Source organism: Tursiops truncatus, chromosome 9, assembly GCF_011762595.2.
Source record: "Tursiops truncatus isolate mTurTru1 chromosome 9, mTurTru1.mat.Y, whole genome shotgun sequence".
Taxonomy (NCBI): Eukaryota; Metazoa; Chordata; class Mammalia; order Artiodactyla; family Delphinidae; genus Tursiops; species Tursiops truncatus.
This window is the reverse complement of record NC_047042.1, coordinates 83,205,369-83,223,548: the sequence shown is the minus strand read 5'-3', so window position 1 is coordinate 83,223,548 and position 18,180 is coordinate 83,205,369. Positions and strand designations below refer to the sequence as shown.

The 18,180-nt window shown below is 40.2% G+C and overlaps 1 protein-coding gene across 4 annotated transcripts in view; it reads right to left on the bottom strand.

Moving 5' to 3' along the window:
- Positions 1-1,632: 1,632 nt before the first annotated feature.
- KLHDC10 (kelch domain containing 10) overlaps positions 1,633-18,180 on the bottom strand; it is a 61,245-nt gene continuing 44,697 nt past the window's right edge. For 3 of the 4 annotated variants that reach the window (XM_033863260.2, XM_073809935.1, XM_033863262.2), the window contains 7 exons: positions 17,103-17,257; positions 15,755-15,903; positions 14,092-14,176; positions 13,163-13,229; positions 12,065-12,112; positions 10,122-10,261; positions 3,355-9,490 (listed from right to left, as the gene is read on the bottom strand). In XM_033863260.2, the coding sequence (XP_033719151.1) occupies positions 9,281-9,490; positions 10,122-10,261; positions 12,065-12,112; positions 13,163-13,229; positions 14,092-14,176; positions 15,755-15,903; positions 17,103-17,257 (854 nt within the window). In that variant the 3' untranslated portion in view covers positions 3,355-9,280. Of the gene's footprint in view, positions 1,979-3,354; positions 9,491-10,121; positions 10,262-12,064; positions 12,113-13,162; positions 13,230-14,091; positions 14,177-15,754; positions 15,904-17,102; positions 17,258-18,180 lie in introns of those variants that run through there. The other variant, XM_073809937.1, reaches the window with a different exon arrangement.

Genomic DNA, 18,180 nt, shown 5'->3' with positions numbered 1-18,180 from the left:
GCCAGGCCCCGCCCGGCGGGTGGCAGTTATTACAGAAAACCTCTCGGAATTGCAGGCAGGGCGCCCCTTTTCTGGGCTTTGCGGTTCAGGCTAGCTCTCGTGGCAAATCCTCTGACTTGGCTTGTCTTGGCTTCGCAATCTGTGAATGGGGTAAGGCTTCCCCATCCTTTGAATTACCCAATCATTTACAGCCAGACTTGGTCAGAAGGGACCCAGATTTACGGTATCCTGAAGAACTAAATTGAAAGAGCTGTGAAATTCTGCTTTATAAAGGGGAAAAAAGGAAAACAAACAAACAAAAACCAAGAACACACTTGAAAAAACAGCAGCCCCTGCTGCAGCTCTTCTTACCTTCCAACCTGTCTTACAACTGTTAGCTCTTTTGTCTTTCTCTGGATACCTTTACATCTCTAATTAATGTGTTTCCTGGTTATTTGAGACATTCTGTATTTTTCCTTTCTGGTATGGAAGATGAGGATTTATCTCACTTCCATCACTCCACCTCTCCTGTCTCATCCTCTCATATTTAGTTTCTTTATTGGTTATTTTTATAATTTTAGTAAGTAAAAGTACTTCACCTTTATTTCTTATTCCTTCAACTCCAGAGAGCAACCTAATAATGATTACTATGTGCCAAACATCGTTCTGAGCACTTTACATGTATCTGCTCATTTAAGGCACACAATAATGTCAAGAGACAGGTTATTGTTATTAGCCCCATTTTAGGGAAAAGAAAACTAAGGCCATTTTACTATCATTACTAGTGGTTTTTCAAGGGGGAGAGGAGGAGAATGTGGGTGGCCAGTCTGCCATCTTCACACTGAGTTCTAACAGAGCAAGTTTTGGGAAGCACTTATTCTGACCTTTGCTCTAGTTCCCTGTTGGGCAATGAAGTGTGACAGTGACAAGTAAGGTAGGGAGGTCTCCTGGTCATCTCAGCCAGTACCAGACAGTTAGCTCAGCTGTGGGACAAGGATTCCCAAATGTTGTAAACCAGCTAAATTGTAATCAACTGAGGAGTATGTTAAAATAACCCACCTACAAGAACAGAATCCTTGGGATTTGGGCCCGGGAATCTGTTTTTAACAAGCAGGCCTCGTGCTTGGAAACCAGTGGGTCATAGGTGAGTCTGGCAGCTGGCCTTGTTCTATTCCATACTCCATTTTCAGCACTCTTCCTCGGAGCCTGCAATGAGCAAGTGGGTACCCTTTACTGTGTCACTCACTAAGGAACTACCTGGCTTTTGCAGTAGACCTCCTATCAAAGTAGGATCAACGATTTTAATATGAAGATCAAGGTGAAGAGCTAATGCAAGTCCAGTCCTAGTGTGGATTCTCACGTATGATGTTCACCATTATGCTCCAGGCCTTTGGTCATAATCACAGAATGTTAGATCTGAAAGGGACCTTGGAGATTATCTAGCCAAACTCCTCACTTGACAGATGAGTAAACCAAGGCCCAAAGGAAAGCAAATTGCATACAGAACTATTATGGACTGAGCCAAGAGCCAAGCCCTGGTCTCCCAATTCTCCAGGATGTCTTTTTCTAGAACTGTACTGTCTAGGTAGCCACTAGCCACGTGTGACTATTTACATTTAAATAAATTTAAATCAAAAATTTTAAAAAAAAGTTTTTTTTAGATTTATTTTTTTATTTCTGGCTGCATTGCGTCTTTGTTGCTGCGCGCGGGCTTTCTCTAGTTGTGGCGAGCAGGGGCTACTCTTTGTTGTGGTGCGTGGGCTTCTTATTGCAGTGGCTTCTCTTGTTGCGGAGCACAGGCTCTAGGCACACAGGCTTCAGTAGTTGCAGCACGTGGGCTCAGTAGTTGTGGCTCGCGGGCTCTAGAGTGCAGGCTCAGTAGTTGTGGTGCACAGGCTTAGTTGCTCCGCGGCATGTGGGATCTTCCCGGACCAGGGCTCGAACCCGTGTCCCCTGCATTGGCAGGCAGATTCTCAACCACTGCGCCACCAGGGATGCCCTAAATCAAATTTAAAATTTAGTTTCTCAGTCACAAAAACCACATTTGAAGTGCTCAAGAGCCAGCAGCTAGTGGCTACTACATATTGGACAGTGCAAACACAGAACATTTCCATCATCATGGAAAATTCTATAGTCTAGGGCTGGTCTGGAACCTGGGCCTTTCATCTGAAGGTAGTATGGGAACTGGATAGTTTTATCAATGTCTTCTCCCCTCAAACAATTACTGCAGAAGAGTAACTCAAGAGAATGTGGTTGTACTATTCAGTTAACAGTAGTTTAGTGATAGCATTTTGACAAACTAGAATTTTATGCATGAAACTGGCAGAACAAACCCACCCGAACCAACTAAGCCACTGAAAACTCCTCCTAAGCTACAATGGGTCTCATCTAAGAACCAAATCAGATACTAACATGAGTTCATTTTGAAGCTCTGGCTGGTTTAAAAGGTGTAAGGTCCATTTCTTATTCCTGGGAGGTCTGAGGGGAGTATACTTTTGAAGAGACAGGAAAAATAAACCAAAGGAAATAAAATTGCTCTGCATAATAACTGTAAAATGTTAACTTTAAGGTGGGCTGGGAAGGTTTATGAATTAATTAAGGAGCAGAAATTATATCTTTTCCTCCTTGTGGATTTATAATATCTAAGATTATTCATCCCGGGAAGGTGTATTTGATCCAAAAGTTTGTCAATGGAAACACTGGAAAACGAAAGGTGCATGTGCAATTCTGGATGGGAGACCTTAAAAGTGACCAGACTTGCGAGTGTCCACCCTACTTCACACTTAAAGAGACATGAAGAAAAGTACTACTGGGAGAGGGGATCTCATTAGAAGTGAAACTACACAAAGCAGAGGTCTTGGAGAAGGAAGCATCTGGAAGACCAGTTCCAGAACTAGGAACTGTGGTTTCATTCCCAAAGGACCTTGGCGAAGGGCTCAGATCCTCCTGGGGCTTTTCCCTTGAATCATACAGATAGTCGTGACTCTGTATGTAAAGGTTCACATTCTTCCTCTGAATTCCCTGTAGCTCCTCCAACCCTTCAGAAGTCTTGATACACCCATATAAACTTGTGTGGAGGCGGTCTGGGGAATATATGGGAGGGGGCAGTAAAAGGGAGTATGCCTTGCCCCACAGTTACTCCCTTGCTGATGTCCTGGAGGGAGCCACGTTGCGTTGAGTGGATTACGTGTGTCCAGGAGTTGCAGAGGGGGAGCAGAGAGAAGGCGCCCACAGTGGGTGGGTGTGAAAGGTAGACGACACAGAGAGAAAACTGGACCCTGTGGGGTGGTAAAGGGAGTGGCGGAGGTAGGTTGGACTGACGCTTGGGTCATAGAGGTGAGCTCACATACACAAGTTACTGTCAGACAATCAAGGTGGCCTTGAACCAAATAGATCTGGATAAGATTTATTGATCAGATTGTTTTAGAAAACCAACAGCAAAACACTGACAAGATACATAAATACAGACTGGACATTTTAGGGTAAATTCACTATATTTCCTACCTGCTTGTAGGAAACCAGGTAAGGTGGGAAAAGCTGTCCTGATCATATGGCATGCACACCAGACTGCAAAAGGACTTCCACACTATTCAACAGGACTGTGGCAAACAGCTTTAAAGTAAGGCAAGCATCGTGTGTGGCCTAAGCATACCCTGTACCAAGAGCCAAGCCCAGGCTCGCCTCAGAGACTGCATGTGAGTGAGGTTTCCCTTTCTTGCCTAGTTCTTCCAGAAATATCCTCATTGGCAGGTGCCTTTACAGGGAGATGCCTGGCGCTGTCCCTGCTCAGACTCTGTGTACAAGGAAGTGGCTTTAGAGAAAATCAGTGTGTTTCTGATGCCTCCTTTGTATTCTACATGTGCAACTAGTAAAACAGCAATTACTACAGCTTGGTGAAACTGCCTCTGACTCACCCTGTACAGTGACTAAGCAGGGCCTTTTAAAAACTTCTAAAAAGTGAAAAAAATATAAGATAAAAACATGAAAGTTATGTTAAAAAGATGGTACCACTTTTGAAGCACAACTCAAAACTTCTTTCCATAACACCAGATGAGGGAAGAGGTCGCTTTCCACCGAATCTAACGACCTTAGAAGGGAAACGCCACTGCTGGGCATGATCTGGTGGCGATGCACACAGAGGTTACAGAACTCTACCAAGCCTACCTCAGGCCCTGCCAACGCTCCTAGAGCCCCGAGGCATTTGGGGAACCTAAGCAATTTAAGCGAATGGTGACCAGTTTTGGAAGCTTATGATCATAGGACCATAAACCCTCATCCATCCTGGAGCTCAATGCTAGAACAATGAAGAATGAGGAAATTGACTTTTTGTGCTATATCAGAGTGCTGGCAGGTGGACAATTCAGTAACCTATGCCACCTTCTAAACATCTTTAAGACCACATAAAAACAAACTGGTTTTACAGAATTAAGACCAACATAGTCTTAGAGGATAATTCAACCTTTCCTACAAGCCAAGCTATGGGTTGTAGGAAAGGCTGAGGCTCCTTCAAGAATAGTGGAAAAGCAAGTATTTGCAAAGATCCAAAGAAATGTATTCAAATGATGGGATTTCCTCTGCATCATACACAGCTTTTTTCTTCCAATATGTGCTAAGAGTTCTTTGGTGGTTATAGGAGAGACAGCCTAGAACTCAGGGCAGGAGACTATGCCAAAGCAGAAGAGTGAAGAGTGGCATCTAAACTCACCATTAACCACTGTCATCAGGTTGACCACCTACAGCTAACTGGGCTGCCTATATGTTTGCTGGTTTCTAGCCCCTCCGTGATTCCTGCTTTTCAATTTCTGACTACACATTAGCCCCACTCCACTGAAAAGGAGATGCTTGTGGGAAAGGGTAGGGAGAAGGAAGAACTATAAATCAATCAATTGTTTGATAGAAAAGTTGAAACACTGATTATCTATGGATTTCAATTATCTGTGCTTTACTCTGGGTAATGAAAGGTCACTGTTAATATACCTTTTGCTTAGAAATGTTAATGTTTATTATTATATTTTTAAATCTAGCTATGTAATGGACACGAATAGCTTAGAGCAAATTTTTACATCATGTCACCAGGGCCCTGAAAAAAGAAGATTTGCCAGTAGAAAGGGTTTCAGTTTGGCCCCTGAACAGTTAAAATTTCAATCTATTCTATATTGGTTTATAGATTTTCCAGAATATGGAAAATACCTTATTAAATGAAGAAAGCATCATTTTCTTCATTTAATAAAGTATTACTTTCACAGATAAATTAGTATATACATGGGAGAACTCATAGTATTAAATATTAGGTTTTAATTCTCCATTTAGAAAACTCCTTACAGGTAGACTTCCTTGTTCCTAGGCAAAGAAATGTAAGAAGATATGCAAACATGAGATAGTACAAATATGACTGGGGAAAAGTCTCAATTCTAACAAACCCGAGAAACAACAAGTCTCTAAAGAGTTGGAGTAAGGAGGCACTGGACTTGAAAGTCCAGCTTAACCAAGAGTTGGCCTAAGCCAGCCAATCACATCTCAAATTTTTGGTATAATTTGACTCTAAAGTAATGAGCTGGCTTCCCCAAGACAGATACAAAATAGTAGTCTACCTGCTTTATAGTCACACCTTATATATAATCTGTATATATCCATATGTGTTTCTATATATTGCACTTAAACTTACAGGACTGCAGTAAGATAGCTGGGAGTACCTCAAAGAGGCAGAGAAGCAGCAGGCATAAACTTTCCTAAGTCAAGTAACAGTGTCAGGAATTCAGAGTGCTGGTTTTGGATATACTAACATGCCTGGTGACTCCCCATATAAAATTCTAGTCATCTACATTTAAGTCATCATACACACAGTCTCATTTGGCATTCAGAACACGTGCACATGTGTGGTTCTATAGCACTCAGAGCTGATCATACTACATCATTTTCACTAGTGTTATATTAAAAGAAGACACTTTAGACCAAAGATATGTACTTTTATGAAAACGTCACACACAAGGTCTTGGATGTCAGGCCTCCAAAGTCTACCTCAAAGAATACCGCCTTCAAAAGGTTTTAAAAAGGATGCTAGGGGCTTCCCTGGTGGCGCAGTGGTTGAGAGTCCGCCTGCCGATGCAGGGGACAGGGGTTTGTGCCCCGGTCCGGGAAGATCCCACATGCCACGGAGCGGTTGGGCCCTGAGCTATGGCCGCTGAGCCTGCGCGTCCAGAGCCGGTGCTCCGCAGCGGGAGGGGCCACAGCGGTGAGAGGCCCCCGCACCAAAAAAAAAAAAAAAAAAAAAAAAAGATGCTAGCAAGTGTGGATTGAACCAGTCTCTCTTTCAGCTCTCTGTGTCACAGAATTAGAGACCTGCTTATATCCCAAGGACTATGGAAGGATAAGCACAGAGGCTGAACATTCAGTCTTTGATCCCTATAAATCCAGGACATTGTAAATAGAGCTGCAATGAACATTTTGGTACATAACTCTTTTTGCATTATGGTTTTCTCAGGGTATATGCCTAGTAGTGGGATTGCTGGGACATGGAAGCAACCTAAGTGTCCATCAACAGACGAATGGATAAAGAAGATGTGGCACATATATACAATGGAATATTACTCAGCCATAAAAAGAAACGAAATTGAGTTATTTGTAGTGAGGTGGATGGACCTAGAGTCTGTCATACAGAGTGAAGTTAAGTCAGAAAAAGAAAAACAAATACCATATGCTAACACATATATATGGAATCTAAGGAAAAAAAAAAGTCATGGAGAACCTAGGGGTAAGACAGGAATAAAGACATAGACCTACTAGAGAATGGACTTGAGGATATGGGGAGGGGGAAGGGTAAGCTGTGACAAAGTGAGAGAGTGGCATGGACATATATACACTACCAAACGTAAAATAGATGGCTAGTAGGAAGCAGCCGCATAGCACAGGGAGATCAGCTCGGTGCTTTGTGACCACCTAGAGGCATGGGATAGGGAGGGTGGGAGGGAGGGAGACACAAGAGGGAAGAGATATGGGAACATATGTATATGTATAACTGATTCACTTTGTTATAAAGCAGAAACTAACACACCATTGTAAAGCAATTATACTCCAATAAAGATGTTAAAAAAAAAAAAAATCCAGGACAAAGATCCTTTTGCCACCCTGGGTAGTGTGACTTGTTTAATTATGGATAGTTTCTGCCCAAACATCCAGAGACTAGATTGGAGTCATGCAGCAAAGCTTTGTTTTGAACTAATGGAGCTGCTCAGACTGACCTGCTCTGGAGAGAGCTCCTCATTGGAACAAGCCTAGCAGTGGGTGGCAAGAAGTTAAAGGCCAGACTGGTCATGGCAAGAGGGGGATGGGGCCTCTGGAGGAGTTGCTGCTTTCCCTGCTTCCCCCCTACCCCCTCATTCCCCAAAAGGACCCAAACTCACAGATGAAACGTTGTTACAAGACCTTGCAGAACACAGGCTCTATGAACTCAACCCCACATGGATGGGAGGTTATAATAAGGCCTGGAGGTTAGGAGTCCAAGTCTAGAGGCCACATTCTTCTCTTCCCCAGAATTGAACACTAGATGGTAACTTTTTAGCCATAACTCAAAGGTGATTTTCAATCCACACATGAGCCTAAGAGATTCCCTTCTGGGACGAAGGGAGAAGAATAATTTTAAAAGCTAAGCGAAAAAGAGGCACTTAAAGCAAAAACATGTCCCTAGTCTCCCATCTGAGTCTCCTGTTATGACGTAACCAACGGAATGATCAGCACTGTGCCCTCTTGCACACCTTTAGCACCTTTCATACACCGAAGGACTTCCAACTGCTCATGTCTCAGTGACCACTCTAGCAGCCTGATGGCAAAGCAAGTAAAAACTTAGGTCATTTCTTTTTTAGAATTAAAATACAACACAAAACAAACCAGAACTAAAATTTCACACCAAAAAGTGAATGATCCTCAGTTTCATTCCTTCCTCATGCTAGTTTTAAAAATGATACTTAGTTCTTCAGGAAGAATGACCTGTGGCTTTTCCCCAAGACCTTTTATCCAGTTACTAGGCAATTACTCACAGCACCATGCACATTAAAGCAGACAGAAAATGAGGCAAAAAGCTAAGAGAAAAATCAAGGGCCAACTGGTTTTCTAGAGATAAAACCCATTGCCTGAGAATACGGCAGGTGCACGGCCCAGAGTGAGAAAAGAAAACAGTTCTGGAAGAGATATGGGAACATATGTATATGTATAACTGATTCATTTTGTTATAAAGCAGAAACTAACACACCATTGTAAAGCAATTATACTCCAATAAAGAAAGAAAAAAAAGAAACAGTTCTGAAAGGAAATGGCCGATATGACAGTCAAAGTTCACAGCCCAGAGCAGAAGCCCTCCCTGCCCTGCTCTATTCAGGCCTCTCACGAACTTACATTTATGTCCCACAGCATTTATGCCACACACTTAGGGTCTGCAATTCCCCACAGTGAAGTCAAAAAGATATTTGAAACCATTAATAAGCATAGGAGAATTTCAAAACTGCCCAGAACGAAGAACTGTGACCACCATAAATTTCTTGATTTGACATGTTCTTGGTGCCATAATTCCTAAGAGCAACGACAAACAGCACAATTACAACACACAGTAAAGTCTTTAGACAAGTCAACTCTAATCACTGCTGGCACCATAAGGATGAGAAAAGAAATCACTAATCAAGAGCTGCTGAGCTGCTTAACTTTTCTCCAAAGTCAAAGGATCGGTTTGGGTACCTAGGCAGCAAGACATCAACCACCGCTGCCATTAGATCCAGCTACTCAGTTAGATGTACCTTTGAAAACAGGAAGTTAAACATCTAGCTTTCCCTATAATATGCAAGAGTCTCAAGGTTAGCCTTCTTGTTCTATCCCCAAAACTTCTTGTTGTTGTTGCTGGATTTAATTTTTTAAATTTTATTTTTGTTTTTATCGATGACGTTGCTTTAATTTATAGAGCACTGCCTGACAGGGTCATATCCCTAGAGTTCCTCTAAAATTTTCTTTATCTTATCTTAATTCATAACATTATTAAGGTACTTTCAGACTTGCCCTCAACTCCATCAAGGAAGAGGGAGTATGTGAGTATGTGTGTGTGTACTGGGGCAGAAGGGAGAGAAGCAAAGAAAAAAGCACGAGGGAAAGTGAGATTCCATAAACTTAAAACAATTTACAGAAAGGCATCTGATGTATTTTCTGAATAAGGCCTTGATCAGGGTAACCAATCCTCTCTGTAGCACATTCTACACTGCCCATAAATAAAGGAGTCTCTTTAAATTAACATTTCCAGTATCAATGAACAGTCCAGAAATCCTCATTTCAAGCGCTCGATGAGTCCCTGTGTGAGTCCAAGGTGCAGAAGCTGTGTCCGGGAGAGGTTTGCTAGGTTGGGGAAGGCCGCAAGCAGCTTCTCCCACGCCAGTTCCAGCAGGCTAGGAACCACCAGCCAGATCTTAAACAACGACCCAGTCCGTTTATTTTCGTGGATGTTCACCACTCCTCCATGAATGTACATGCAACCAGCCTATGAACAAATGGCAGTCAAAAGAGGATAAATTCACATGGGAGAGAAACAGGTACTTACGCTGAAGATTCAGCCAAAAAGTTCATAGTAGGCTGAATTAGACAACAGGAAACAGAAAAGTTTCTCACTGATCCCAACACAGTGCAGAGATCAAGAAAGGCTTAGATACTGAAGGAGTTACTAAGGGAAAAGCAAGAGGCTGGTTTTACTTCAACAACAACTCCAACAACGGTAAACTAAGACTATATTAGGCATCCCCTGTGCCCAGTACTAGGGTACAAGGTGAAAATAAAGGTCTTTGCATTCAAGAAACTAGTAGAATCTTCAATAACATGGCATCTTGGGGGTAAAACTGTTCTGCCTTCCCAGGAAACACCTTTGATGTCACTGTCAGGGCCTGAATGCCACATGTAGCATTGCTTTTACATTTATGTTGCTCTTTTAAGCTTGTATTATGATGGTTTTTCTCCCCTTTTCTCAGAGGAAGAGCTAGCTTTGGAAGAAAGGTTTTAAAAACACATTCTTAATCCAAGCTTTGCTAATATCAGAATCTTCTTTTCTTGCTATATCTCTAAAAATATCTCCTTATCATCTGCAACTACATAAAAAAGATACGAAAATGAAAGCTTACTGGTGTAACAGCTGCACAGTGAAAATAAACTGGCTCTGGCATGGTAGCTGGGAGCTTTACCCATTGAAAAGTCTGCAGATTCAGCTTCCAGATATCTCCCAGGATCACTTCTCCATTATAGCCCCCGCAAATGAACACATCTATCAGGAAAAGAGAAAGCCAAAATCACACAAAGGAAAAGGGCCACGGTGACAGCATGTCCTGTAGTAGCTCTCACGGCTAGGTGACACGGGACCAGTTCAGTCCCCATACCATACAGGACTCCAGCTGGCGGGCCGCTCATGCTGCTGTCCTGTCCCTCACTAAAGTTCGGACACTATGTTGGGATCTTTGCTAGGGCTAAGAATGCAAGCCTCTGAGGAAGCTTCATGTCTAGGTTCTCAACTACAGGTGCCAGGCATAGGAAGTGAATGAGCAAGAAGGTTCAGGGAAAATAAACAAATAGGTCCAGGGAACAAACAGGAGTGCACATGCTCTAACGAGGAAGATGGCGATGCAGCTCCAGCTCATCGATGCCATGCAGGACTTAGGGTCAGCAACTGCCAGATCTTCCAATTTTTTAAAAGACGCTGGAAATCCAGATTTTTGAAAAGTGAAACATTTTGATTTTTAAATATTGGCCACTAATTCAAAAACTGTAATACACACATGAGCCAAAGAGAACACATCTGCAGGCCACCAGGCTGCAAACTCTCCTTTTAAATAACATCCTGAAAAGGATAGACATTTTTCTGCCCATAGAGACAAACATTCTCTACTTAGACAATTAACCTGCAATGTTCAGTTTGGGGGCACAAAAGAGGTTTTTCCAAGCTTTCTTCAGCCCAAAGAGGACAGTTTGAAGTCCCATTTGACCTGTACCAGTTATTTATGTCAGGAACAAAACCTTCCCAAAATCAAAGGTTTTTTTTTTAATTATTGTTCTTGTTGTTCTTTTTGTTTTTATAAAGTCAGTTAGTTATAACTAAGTCGACAACATGTAACAAAGGCTATGTGAACCTTCAAGCTAAATGCCCACAACTATAGCTGAATTCCATTTGTATGGTGCCTGGACTCAAAGAACCAAATGAATACACGTGTTAACTCAAATCTAGATCAAGTTTAAGTCAATACAATTAAACTATAAAATACACTGGAAACTTTTCTGGCTAGGATTTAAAAAAAGTATGGATCCGTTCTTAGAGAGGCAAAGCTGAACAACGCCACTATCTATAAATCTTGTCCAAAGAGCAGAAGCATAATAAAAAGCGCCTCTGTACTAGAGATGGCAGCATAATCCTAGTAAAATCTGAACTAAGCTGCTGAAAGGATACAGGCTATCAAACTCATTTACACACACCTTCCTCCCCTCCAAAAATTTAAGGTGGTATATCCAACTATAAAATAAGCTGTAAATTAAAAGACAGGACAGTTGTCCAAAGAGGAGTCATTTATCACACTCAGATAAAGTAGCTGCAGCTGCTTTCTGAAGCCATACAATGCTTGTGTTGTAATATGGCCAAAGAATGCACTAAGAGTTCTATCTGGTATCAGATAGAGAAGAGAATAAACTTAATGAAATAACACTCTGAAGGAGCCATTACAATTTTAATACAATGTCTACCAAGGTTTCTACTGTATGTCAGGATTATTAGTGTTACCCACCAAAACCAGAGACATCTGTTGAGGTGGGGTGCTGAACGATTAGGTGGTAGAGTAAAAGCTTATTTATCACTTATTTTTGAGTTCTGTGATAACTGAGGGAACCCAAACAATACATTCGTTTACTTTATGAAAATTGCTGAGAGACGCAGAACTTTATGGATTTCCCTTTAAGTCTAAACTAAAAGAAATAGACTCTCCCCAAAGTTATGCCTCTTTTAAAGAGTTACCATTAAGAAATAAAATAATCTCAGTATGTACAATTACAAAAACGGAACCAGCCTGTTATTTAAAATCCTTACCATTTTTTATCTGAACACAACTGTGACACCTTCGGGCTGCAGGAAAACCTGCCAAACACATAAATACAGAAATTCCATTATTCACAGAAAGACTGGGAGTAATGGTGATCCGACACAGCAAAAGACATACTATGAACAACTTGCTTAAAACAATCCCTTTGTTGCATTAAAGCAAACATTGACTAGTCCTTCCAATCCTGCCTTATTTCACACTAGAATAAAGCCATCATAAGTTTCATCATAATGATATAATGTTAAGGTGTCAGGAAAACAAAGTGAGGTGGCAGTGGGCAGGGGTTACTAGTGGCTTTCCCAAGCCCTTTTACCCACAAAGAGACAGGTAGATCTTGATTTAAGGGCCTACTTTTATCCTACCCAGATTTCCCCTCTTCCACAGAATTCACCAATCCCCATTAAAAGTCTGTGCTCATGGGCTTCACTGGCGGTACAGTGGTTAAGAATCCGCCTGCCAATGCAGGGGACACGGGTTCAAGCCCTGGTCCAGGAAGATCCCACATGCCGAGGAGCAACTAAGCCTGTGCGCCACAACTACTGAGCCTGCGCTCTAGAACCCGTGAGCCACAACTACTGAGCCCACGTGCCTAGAGCCTGTGCTCCGCAACAAAAGAAGCCACTGCAATGAGAAGCCCGCACACCGCAACGAAGAGTAGCCCCCGCTCACTGCAACTAGAGAAAGCCTGTGCCCAGCGATGAAGACCCAATGCAGCCAAAAATAAATAAATAAATAAAATTTAAAAAAATGAAATAAAAAAATAAAAGTCTCTGCTCAGTTGCTGAGGAAGAATAATAATTGGGCTAAGGAATACAAGTAATTTCTTTTCTTTTTTTCTTGGCCACGCCGCACAGCATGCGGGGTCCTAGTTCCCAGACCAGGGATCGAACCTGTGTGCCCTGCAGTGGAAGCTTGGAGTCTTAACCACTCGATCGCCAGAGAAGTCCCGCAAGTAATTTCTAATACCAATTTAACAGATATTTTTCTTCTCATATAATGCAATAAAATTCCTTTTTCTCTTTCAGAACAAGTAAAACTATAAAATACATTTATTAAAGATAAATGAATCAATATTTTAAATTTACCTATTTTTTCATGGGGTTTTGTTGCAATTTCCTCCCATGCATTCGTTTCAAGGTTATATGCATGAATCTTGGAGAGAAAAGAAAAAAAGAGGATACACAAAAAATTTTAGCTAGCCTGAAAACTGGATTTTTCATAACAGCCTGTACAAACATATTCTTGGTTGAAAAGCCTTCTTTTCCTTTGCTATTCTCTGATCTTTCCTAATTCTAATATAAGGCAAAACATTAAATGAAGCAATTGAAAATTAAGCACATACATAATTTTATTATTTTTAAATCATAGAAAAGAATGAAGAAAAAAGTTGGAATTCTGCAACTTGCACATTTTCTACAATGAACATGTATCATTTTTATAACAGAAGAAAGCAAGTGTTGGTAAGAAAACACGGAACTGCAGTTTTGACAAAACTTGAAAAAGACCATTAAGGTTCCCAATCAGGAGCTCTGAGGCCTACAGATTTCCCCTGGGACATATGGATTTAGAAATGCCACAGAGACAGATGAATCAAAGCCCTTCAGAACGCAGCTTTCTAAAGGTAGTGATGTGCAGTCCTAAACATGCCTGTTCTTTTTAGATACACAGCACTGACAATGAGAGGGATGTGACATTCTGAGAATCCTGGTTCCAAATCTAATTAGTTGCTCCATTTAACCTACTATTATCTTTCTTTTAATGTCTTTTCTCATCTAGCATAAAGAGATAATTCTAATAAAGTATTTTCAGTGCGTAATTATGCAACTGTCAACTGGAAAGCATATCAGGGGCACAGAGTTCAACCTTATAAAGAGCGTCTAACACAAAATAGGTGTTGATGAAGAAACTGCTTGAAAATTACAATATCTACAGTAACAGAATTGTTACTTATTATGCTTAGTATAACACATGCCTCTCTCTAGCCTTCTTCCTCTCTCTCTCTTTTTTAATATACCTTGTTTAAGGAATAAGCTGTCCAAGAAGTACCACCTCCCAAGATGTAAATCCTCTGCCCATCATGTGCAATTTCATGTCTGTATCTGAAAATATACAATAAAATACATTTATAATTATGGGAAAAATGATCTACCTAAGATTTGGCTGCAAGACTTTTTATTGCATCATTATTTATAATAATAAATTATTGGAAATAACCCAAATGTTTAATAATAGTGAATTGGTTAAATAAATTATACAATATATAAAAAATGGATTAGCATGCAACCAATAAGAATGTAGGAACAGAGGATGGTTAATATACTGAGAACTTCTTTTCATGTCATTAACTGAAAAAAAAAATCAGTTATATAAGAGCAGATAGGCTATAATCCTACTAAGAATTTATAGATATACAAATATGCACAGAAAATGACTATAAGGATACATGCAAAATGTTAACCCTGGTTATCCCTGAGTTTAGATTTTGCTTTTTATTTTCTTCATTTTGCTTATTGGTATTTTCTAGATTTTCTATAATCTTTTTGTGATAACTTTGTATAAGGGGGGAAATTATTACAGTTTTAAAAAGTGATTTGCCTACATTTAATTAGAAAGCTTAGACTATGGGCTTTCAAATTAAGACACTTATTTAACAGATATAAAAATATCAGAAAAATTATGCTACATAAAACTGTGAATATAATATGAAACACCTACCAGAACTTTTATCCAAGCAGTCTAGCTAAAAGCTGAAACAAGTTATAATATGTCCATAAGATGATTCAAAGAAGGCAACCATGTGAAAATGCTTTGAAAACAATCTATTTCCTCCTTTCCCTGGAGGCCCTGGTGCTGATAAAATAAATTACATCAAAATTGCTCCCCATACGAAGCCAGCTCCCAAGTCCTCTCATGGTAGTTCTGCAATAATCAGCCCACTAAGATACTACAATAGAAATAAGTCTTCCTTGGCACCCATATGTCGTTTTTTTAAAGGCAACAAAGACATAATAGTCTAAACAGTGAATAAAAAATTATTTACTGTCTTTGCTTTTAAACTAGAGGGCAAAAAAACCTCTTTAAGTTTTCCAGTGAGTTTAATTCTAAGAAGAGGCAACTGCTATTAGGAAAAAAAAAAAGTGAAAGATCTACAACTGCTACTAGAAGGCAACTAAAGAGAATCATGTGATGTTTGAGTGTTTAACAGAGCACTTAAAATAAATGACCTTCCCTTCATTTCTTCCATCCATCCAACCAACACTCACTGAGTACCACTATGGGCAAGGCACTGTGTTCTTACTGGGGATACGGTTGTAAGCAAATAAGCCAAAGAATCCTAATATGCAAGTTAAGAAGGGAAATCAAAAAGTAACTAGAATGTAATTATTTTGCCTGTAATATGAAATTTAGTTACAATTGTTACCATTGGTTTCACTATTTTCCTAATGCAGGAAAACTGAAGTACAAGAGGAAATAACAGGAAAAAAATTCTTTAATTCAGAGGGAGATATCATTCCCTCACCAGAAGATCCTTCTTTAATGCTGAACTGGGATCTAACAGCCAGTTAGCTATTTTAACCAGGCCAAAGGGTCTTCTTCAAACCATACTGCCAATATTCTGAAAAAAAAGTAAAATCTTAGCAAGAAAGAATAAATATGCTTTAATCCTAGAATCTCACCTCTCTTCTGGTAGATCACAGGATAGGTTGTTTGGTTTCAGTTGTGTCCACTCTCTGGTATTGAGATCTAATTTGTGCAGGTCTGTGCTGTAAATATAGCCAGTTGTCCCTCCAAAGACATAAAGGGAGCCATTGATGATAGCCATGGCCTGGATAATGAGGAAAGGTGAACGAGACTTCCTCGTTAACACTTGATTGAAGAAGAATGTAACCTTATTAGATATCCCCAAATCAGCTTTTATGAAATTTTCTTGTATTTTTTAACTTTCTAAAAATCAGACCCTTAAAAAGGACTAAAGATCTTAGAGAAACAGAGATTATTTTTAGAAAAGTTACCTTTGCTCAACTGGAAAGAAAGTTCTATCTAGATAGGCAAAGGGCGTCAGATGATCCTTAGGGGTCCTAGCCAACCAAAGAATTTATAGATCATGGACATGAGCATTTCCACTGAAAGCTGCTTCACTTTCTAAGCAGTCTGAAGAAAAATGCCCTTAAGGAGAAGGAGCAAATATGAAAATAAGGCACCAGAATCCCTTAAGTAAGAAGTCTAGAGGTGGCAGTCCCCCAAACTTGACATTTTCCACCAGACTCTTCTCAGTGTAAGTTTTGCTATTGTTATGGTAATTTCTTAGAGTTTAAATGCCTCCTGTGGTGGGATATGGTCATCCAGTATGTGCCTCACACATAGTTCAGAAGCTATGTATCAGCACCAGTGCCAGCCAGTGCTAGTTGAGAAAGAAGCCACAGCTTTGGTTGTTTTAAGCTTAGCCCATTACTCTCAAAGGGTCCCTGAAGTATGGTGAGTTGTTTTCCTACCTTTTTAGATACAACTTTTCAAACCTAAGGTTTGAAGCACTAGAACCTAACTGGAAACTAATTTCTACATAATCTGTGTTTTAGCTCAGATCTGTATAAAAGTCTCTTAACATCACTGCCTTAGCAAAGACCCAGTGGGACTCAGTAGATAGGGATCATCTACCCTATTACTTAGGTTAGAAAGCTCTTCAAAGCATCATAACACTCTAAAGAGGATAGGACCTGGGCCATAAATAGCCAAATCTCTCATTGGGGGTGGGTGAGGTCCTGACATTTACAGAAACCTCCATACAGGTCTAGATCATTGATCTTAATCAGAAACAAAGAGTAAGGGGAAAAAAAGGAAAGAAGAAGGCAAGCAACCAGATTTACAAACTACAATTTCACATCAGAACTGAAATATCAAATAGTAACCACAATGAATTTATTCTCCGTTAACAAAAACTGGTGGCAATGTAAATATTCTGACATTGTTCCTGGAACTAGAAAATCTGAACAAATACATCCACAATGACTGGCTATAGATTGGTACCTGTCCATATATACGACTGGGTTTCTTCCCCCGACAGCTGAGTAAAGCCCATCTCTTATACTTCACGTTACAGACATGGACGTCATTGCCGTTGCTCTCACCAAATGGGATGCCTGTTCCTCCAAACACCAACAGGTTGTTTCCATGCAGCACAACTGGGAAAGGAGAAGCACAAATTTCATTTTTGTACTGGCTACCTGCAATGTGTTCCCACATTAACCCAGAAAATCTGAGAAACTCAAAAATGTCCGCTTTAATACTTTCAGAAGATAGCTCAAACCACTGACATACAACTACTACAAAGTTTTACAGAAAAAGATCTAATTCACACTATTTCACATAGCTCACTGTCTGATATGTGACATGTATTGTGAAATGCATGAAACACTGTATATAACAATACAGAATGATATGAACTACAATCCACCACTGCTGCTTAACACAGTTCAAGTACACAGTAAAGCAAAAGAAAATGAAGGATCATCGCTGCCTTAGCAAAGACCCAGTGGGACTCAGGATGAAGGGATAAAAGGACCATTCGGTTTTTGCCAGGGGAATGATCTCTACATTTTAAATTATAGTTTCTGTTATCTTAATCCTCCACCAGATAAAAAGAACACGAATATCCTGCTAGTAACTTTCTGCTCCTGTCATCACACACACTTGTATATACTTTTTCTCTCTCTGATGGCAAATATTCTGAAAATACTGCTACTGTATTATTTCAGTGACTTTTTTTTTTTAAACCAATTATTCAATTGATGTAGTGTAAGAGTCAACAGCATGAGCTCTGGTGCCCGTGAGAGCTGGGTTTAAAGTCTCGTGTGACCTCAGGAAAGTTATTTAATCTCTCTAAATTAATCTTCCCAACAACCCTATGAGGTAGGAACTATTATTATCTTTTCCATTTTTATAGATGATAAAATAGAAGTGGTGAGAGGTTTAAATAATTTGTTGAAGGTTTCCTAAAAAGAACCTTGCCAAGCTAGGGTTCAATCCCAGGCAGTCTGGCTCCAGAGCTTGCACTCACAGCCACTGCCCTTCGGGCCTCTCTAAAGCCTCAGTTTCCTCATCTGTA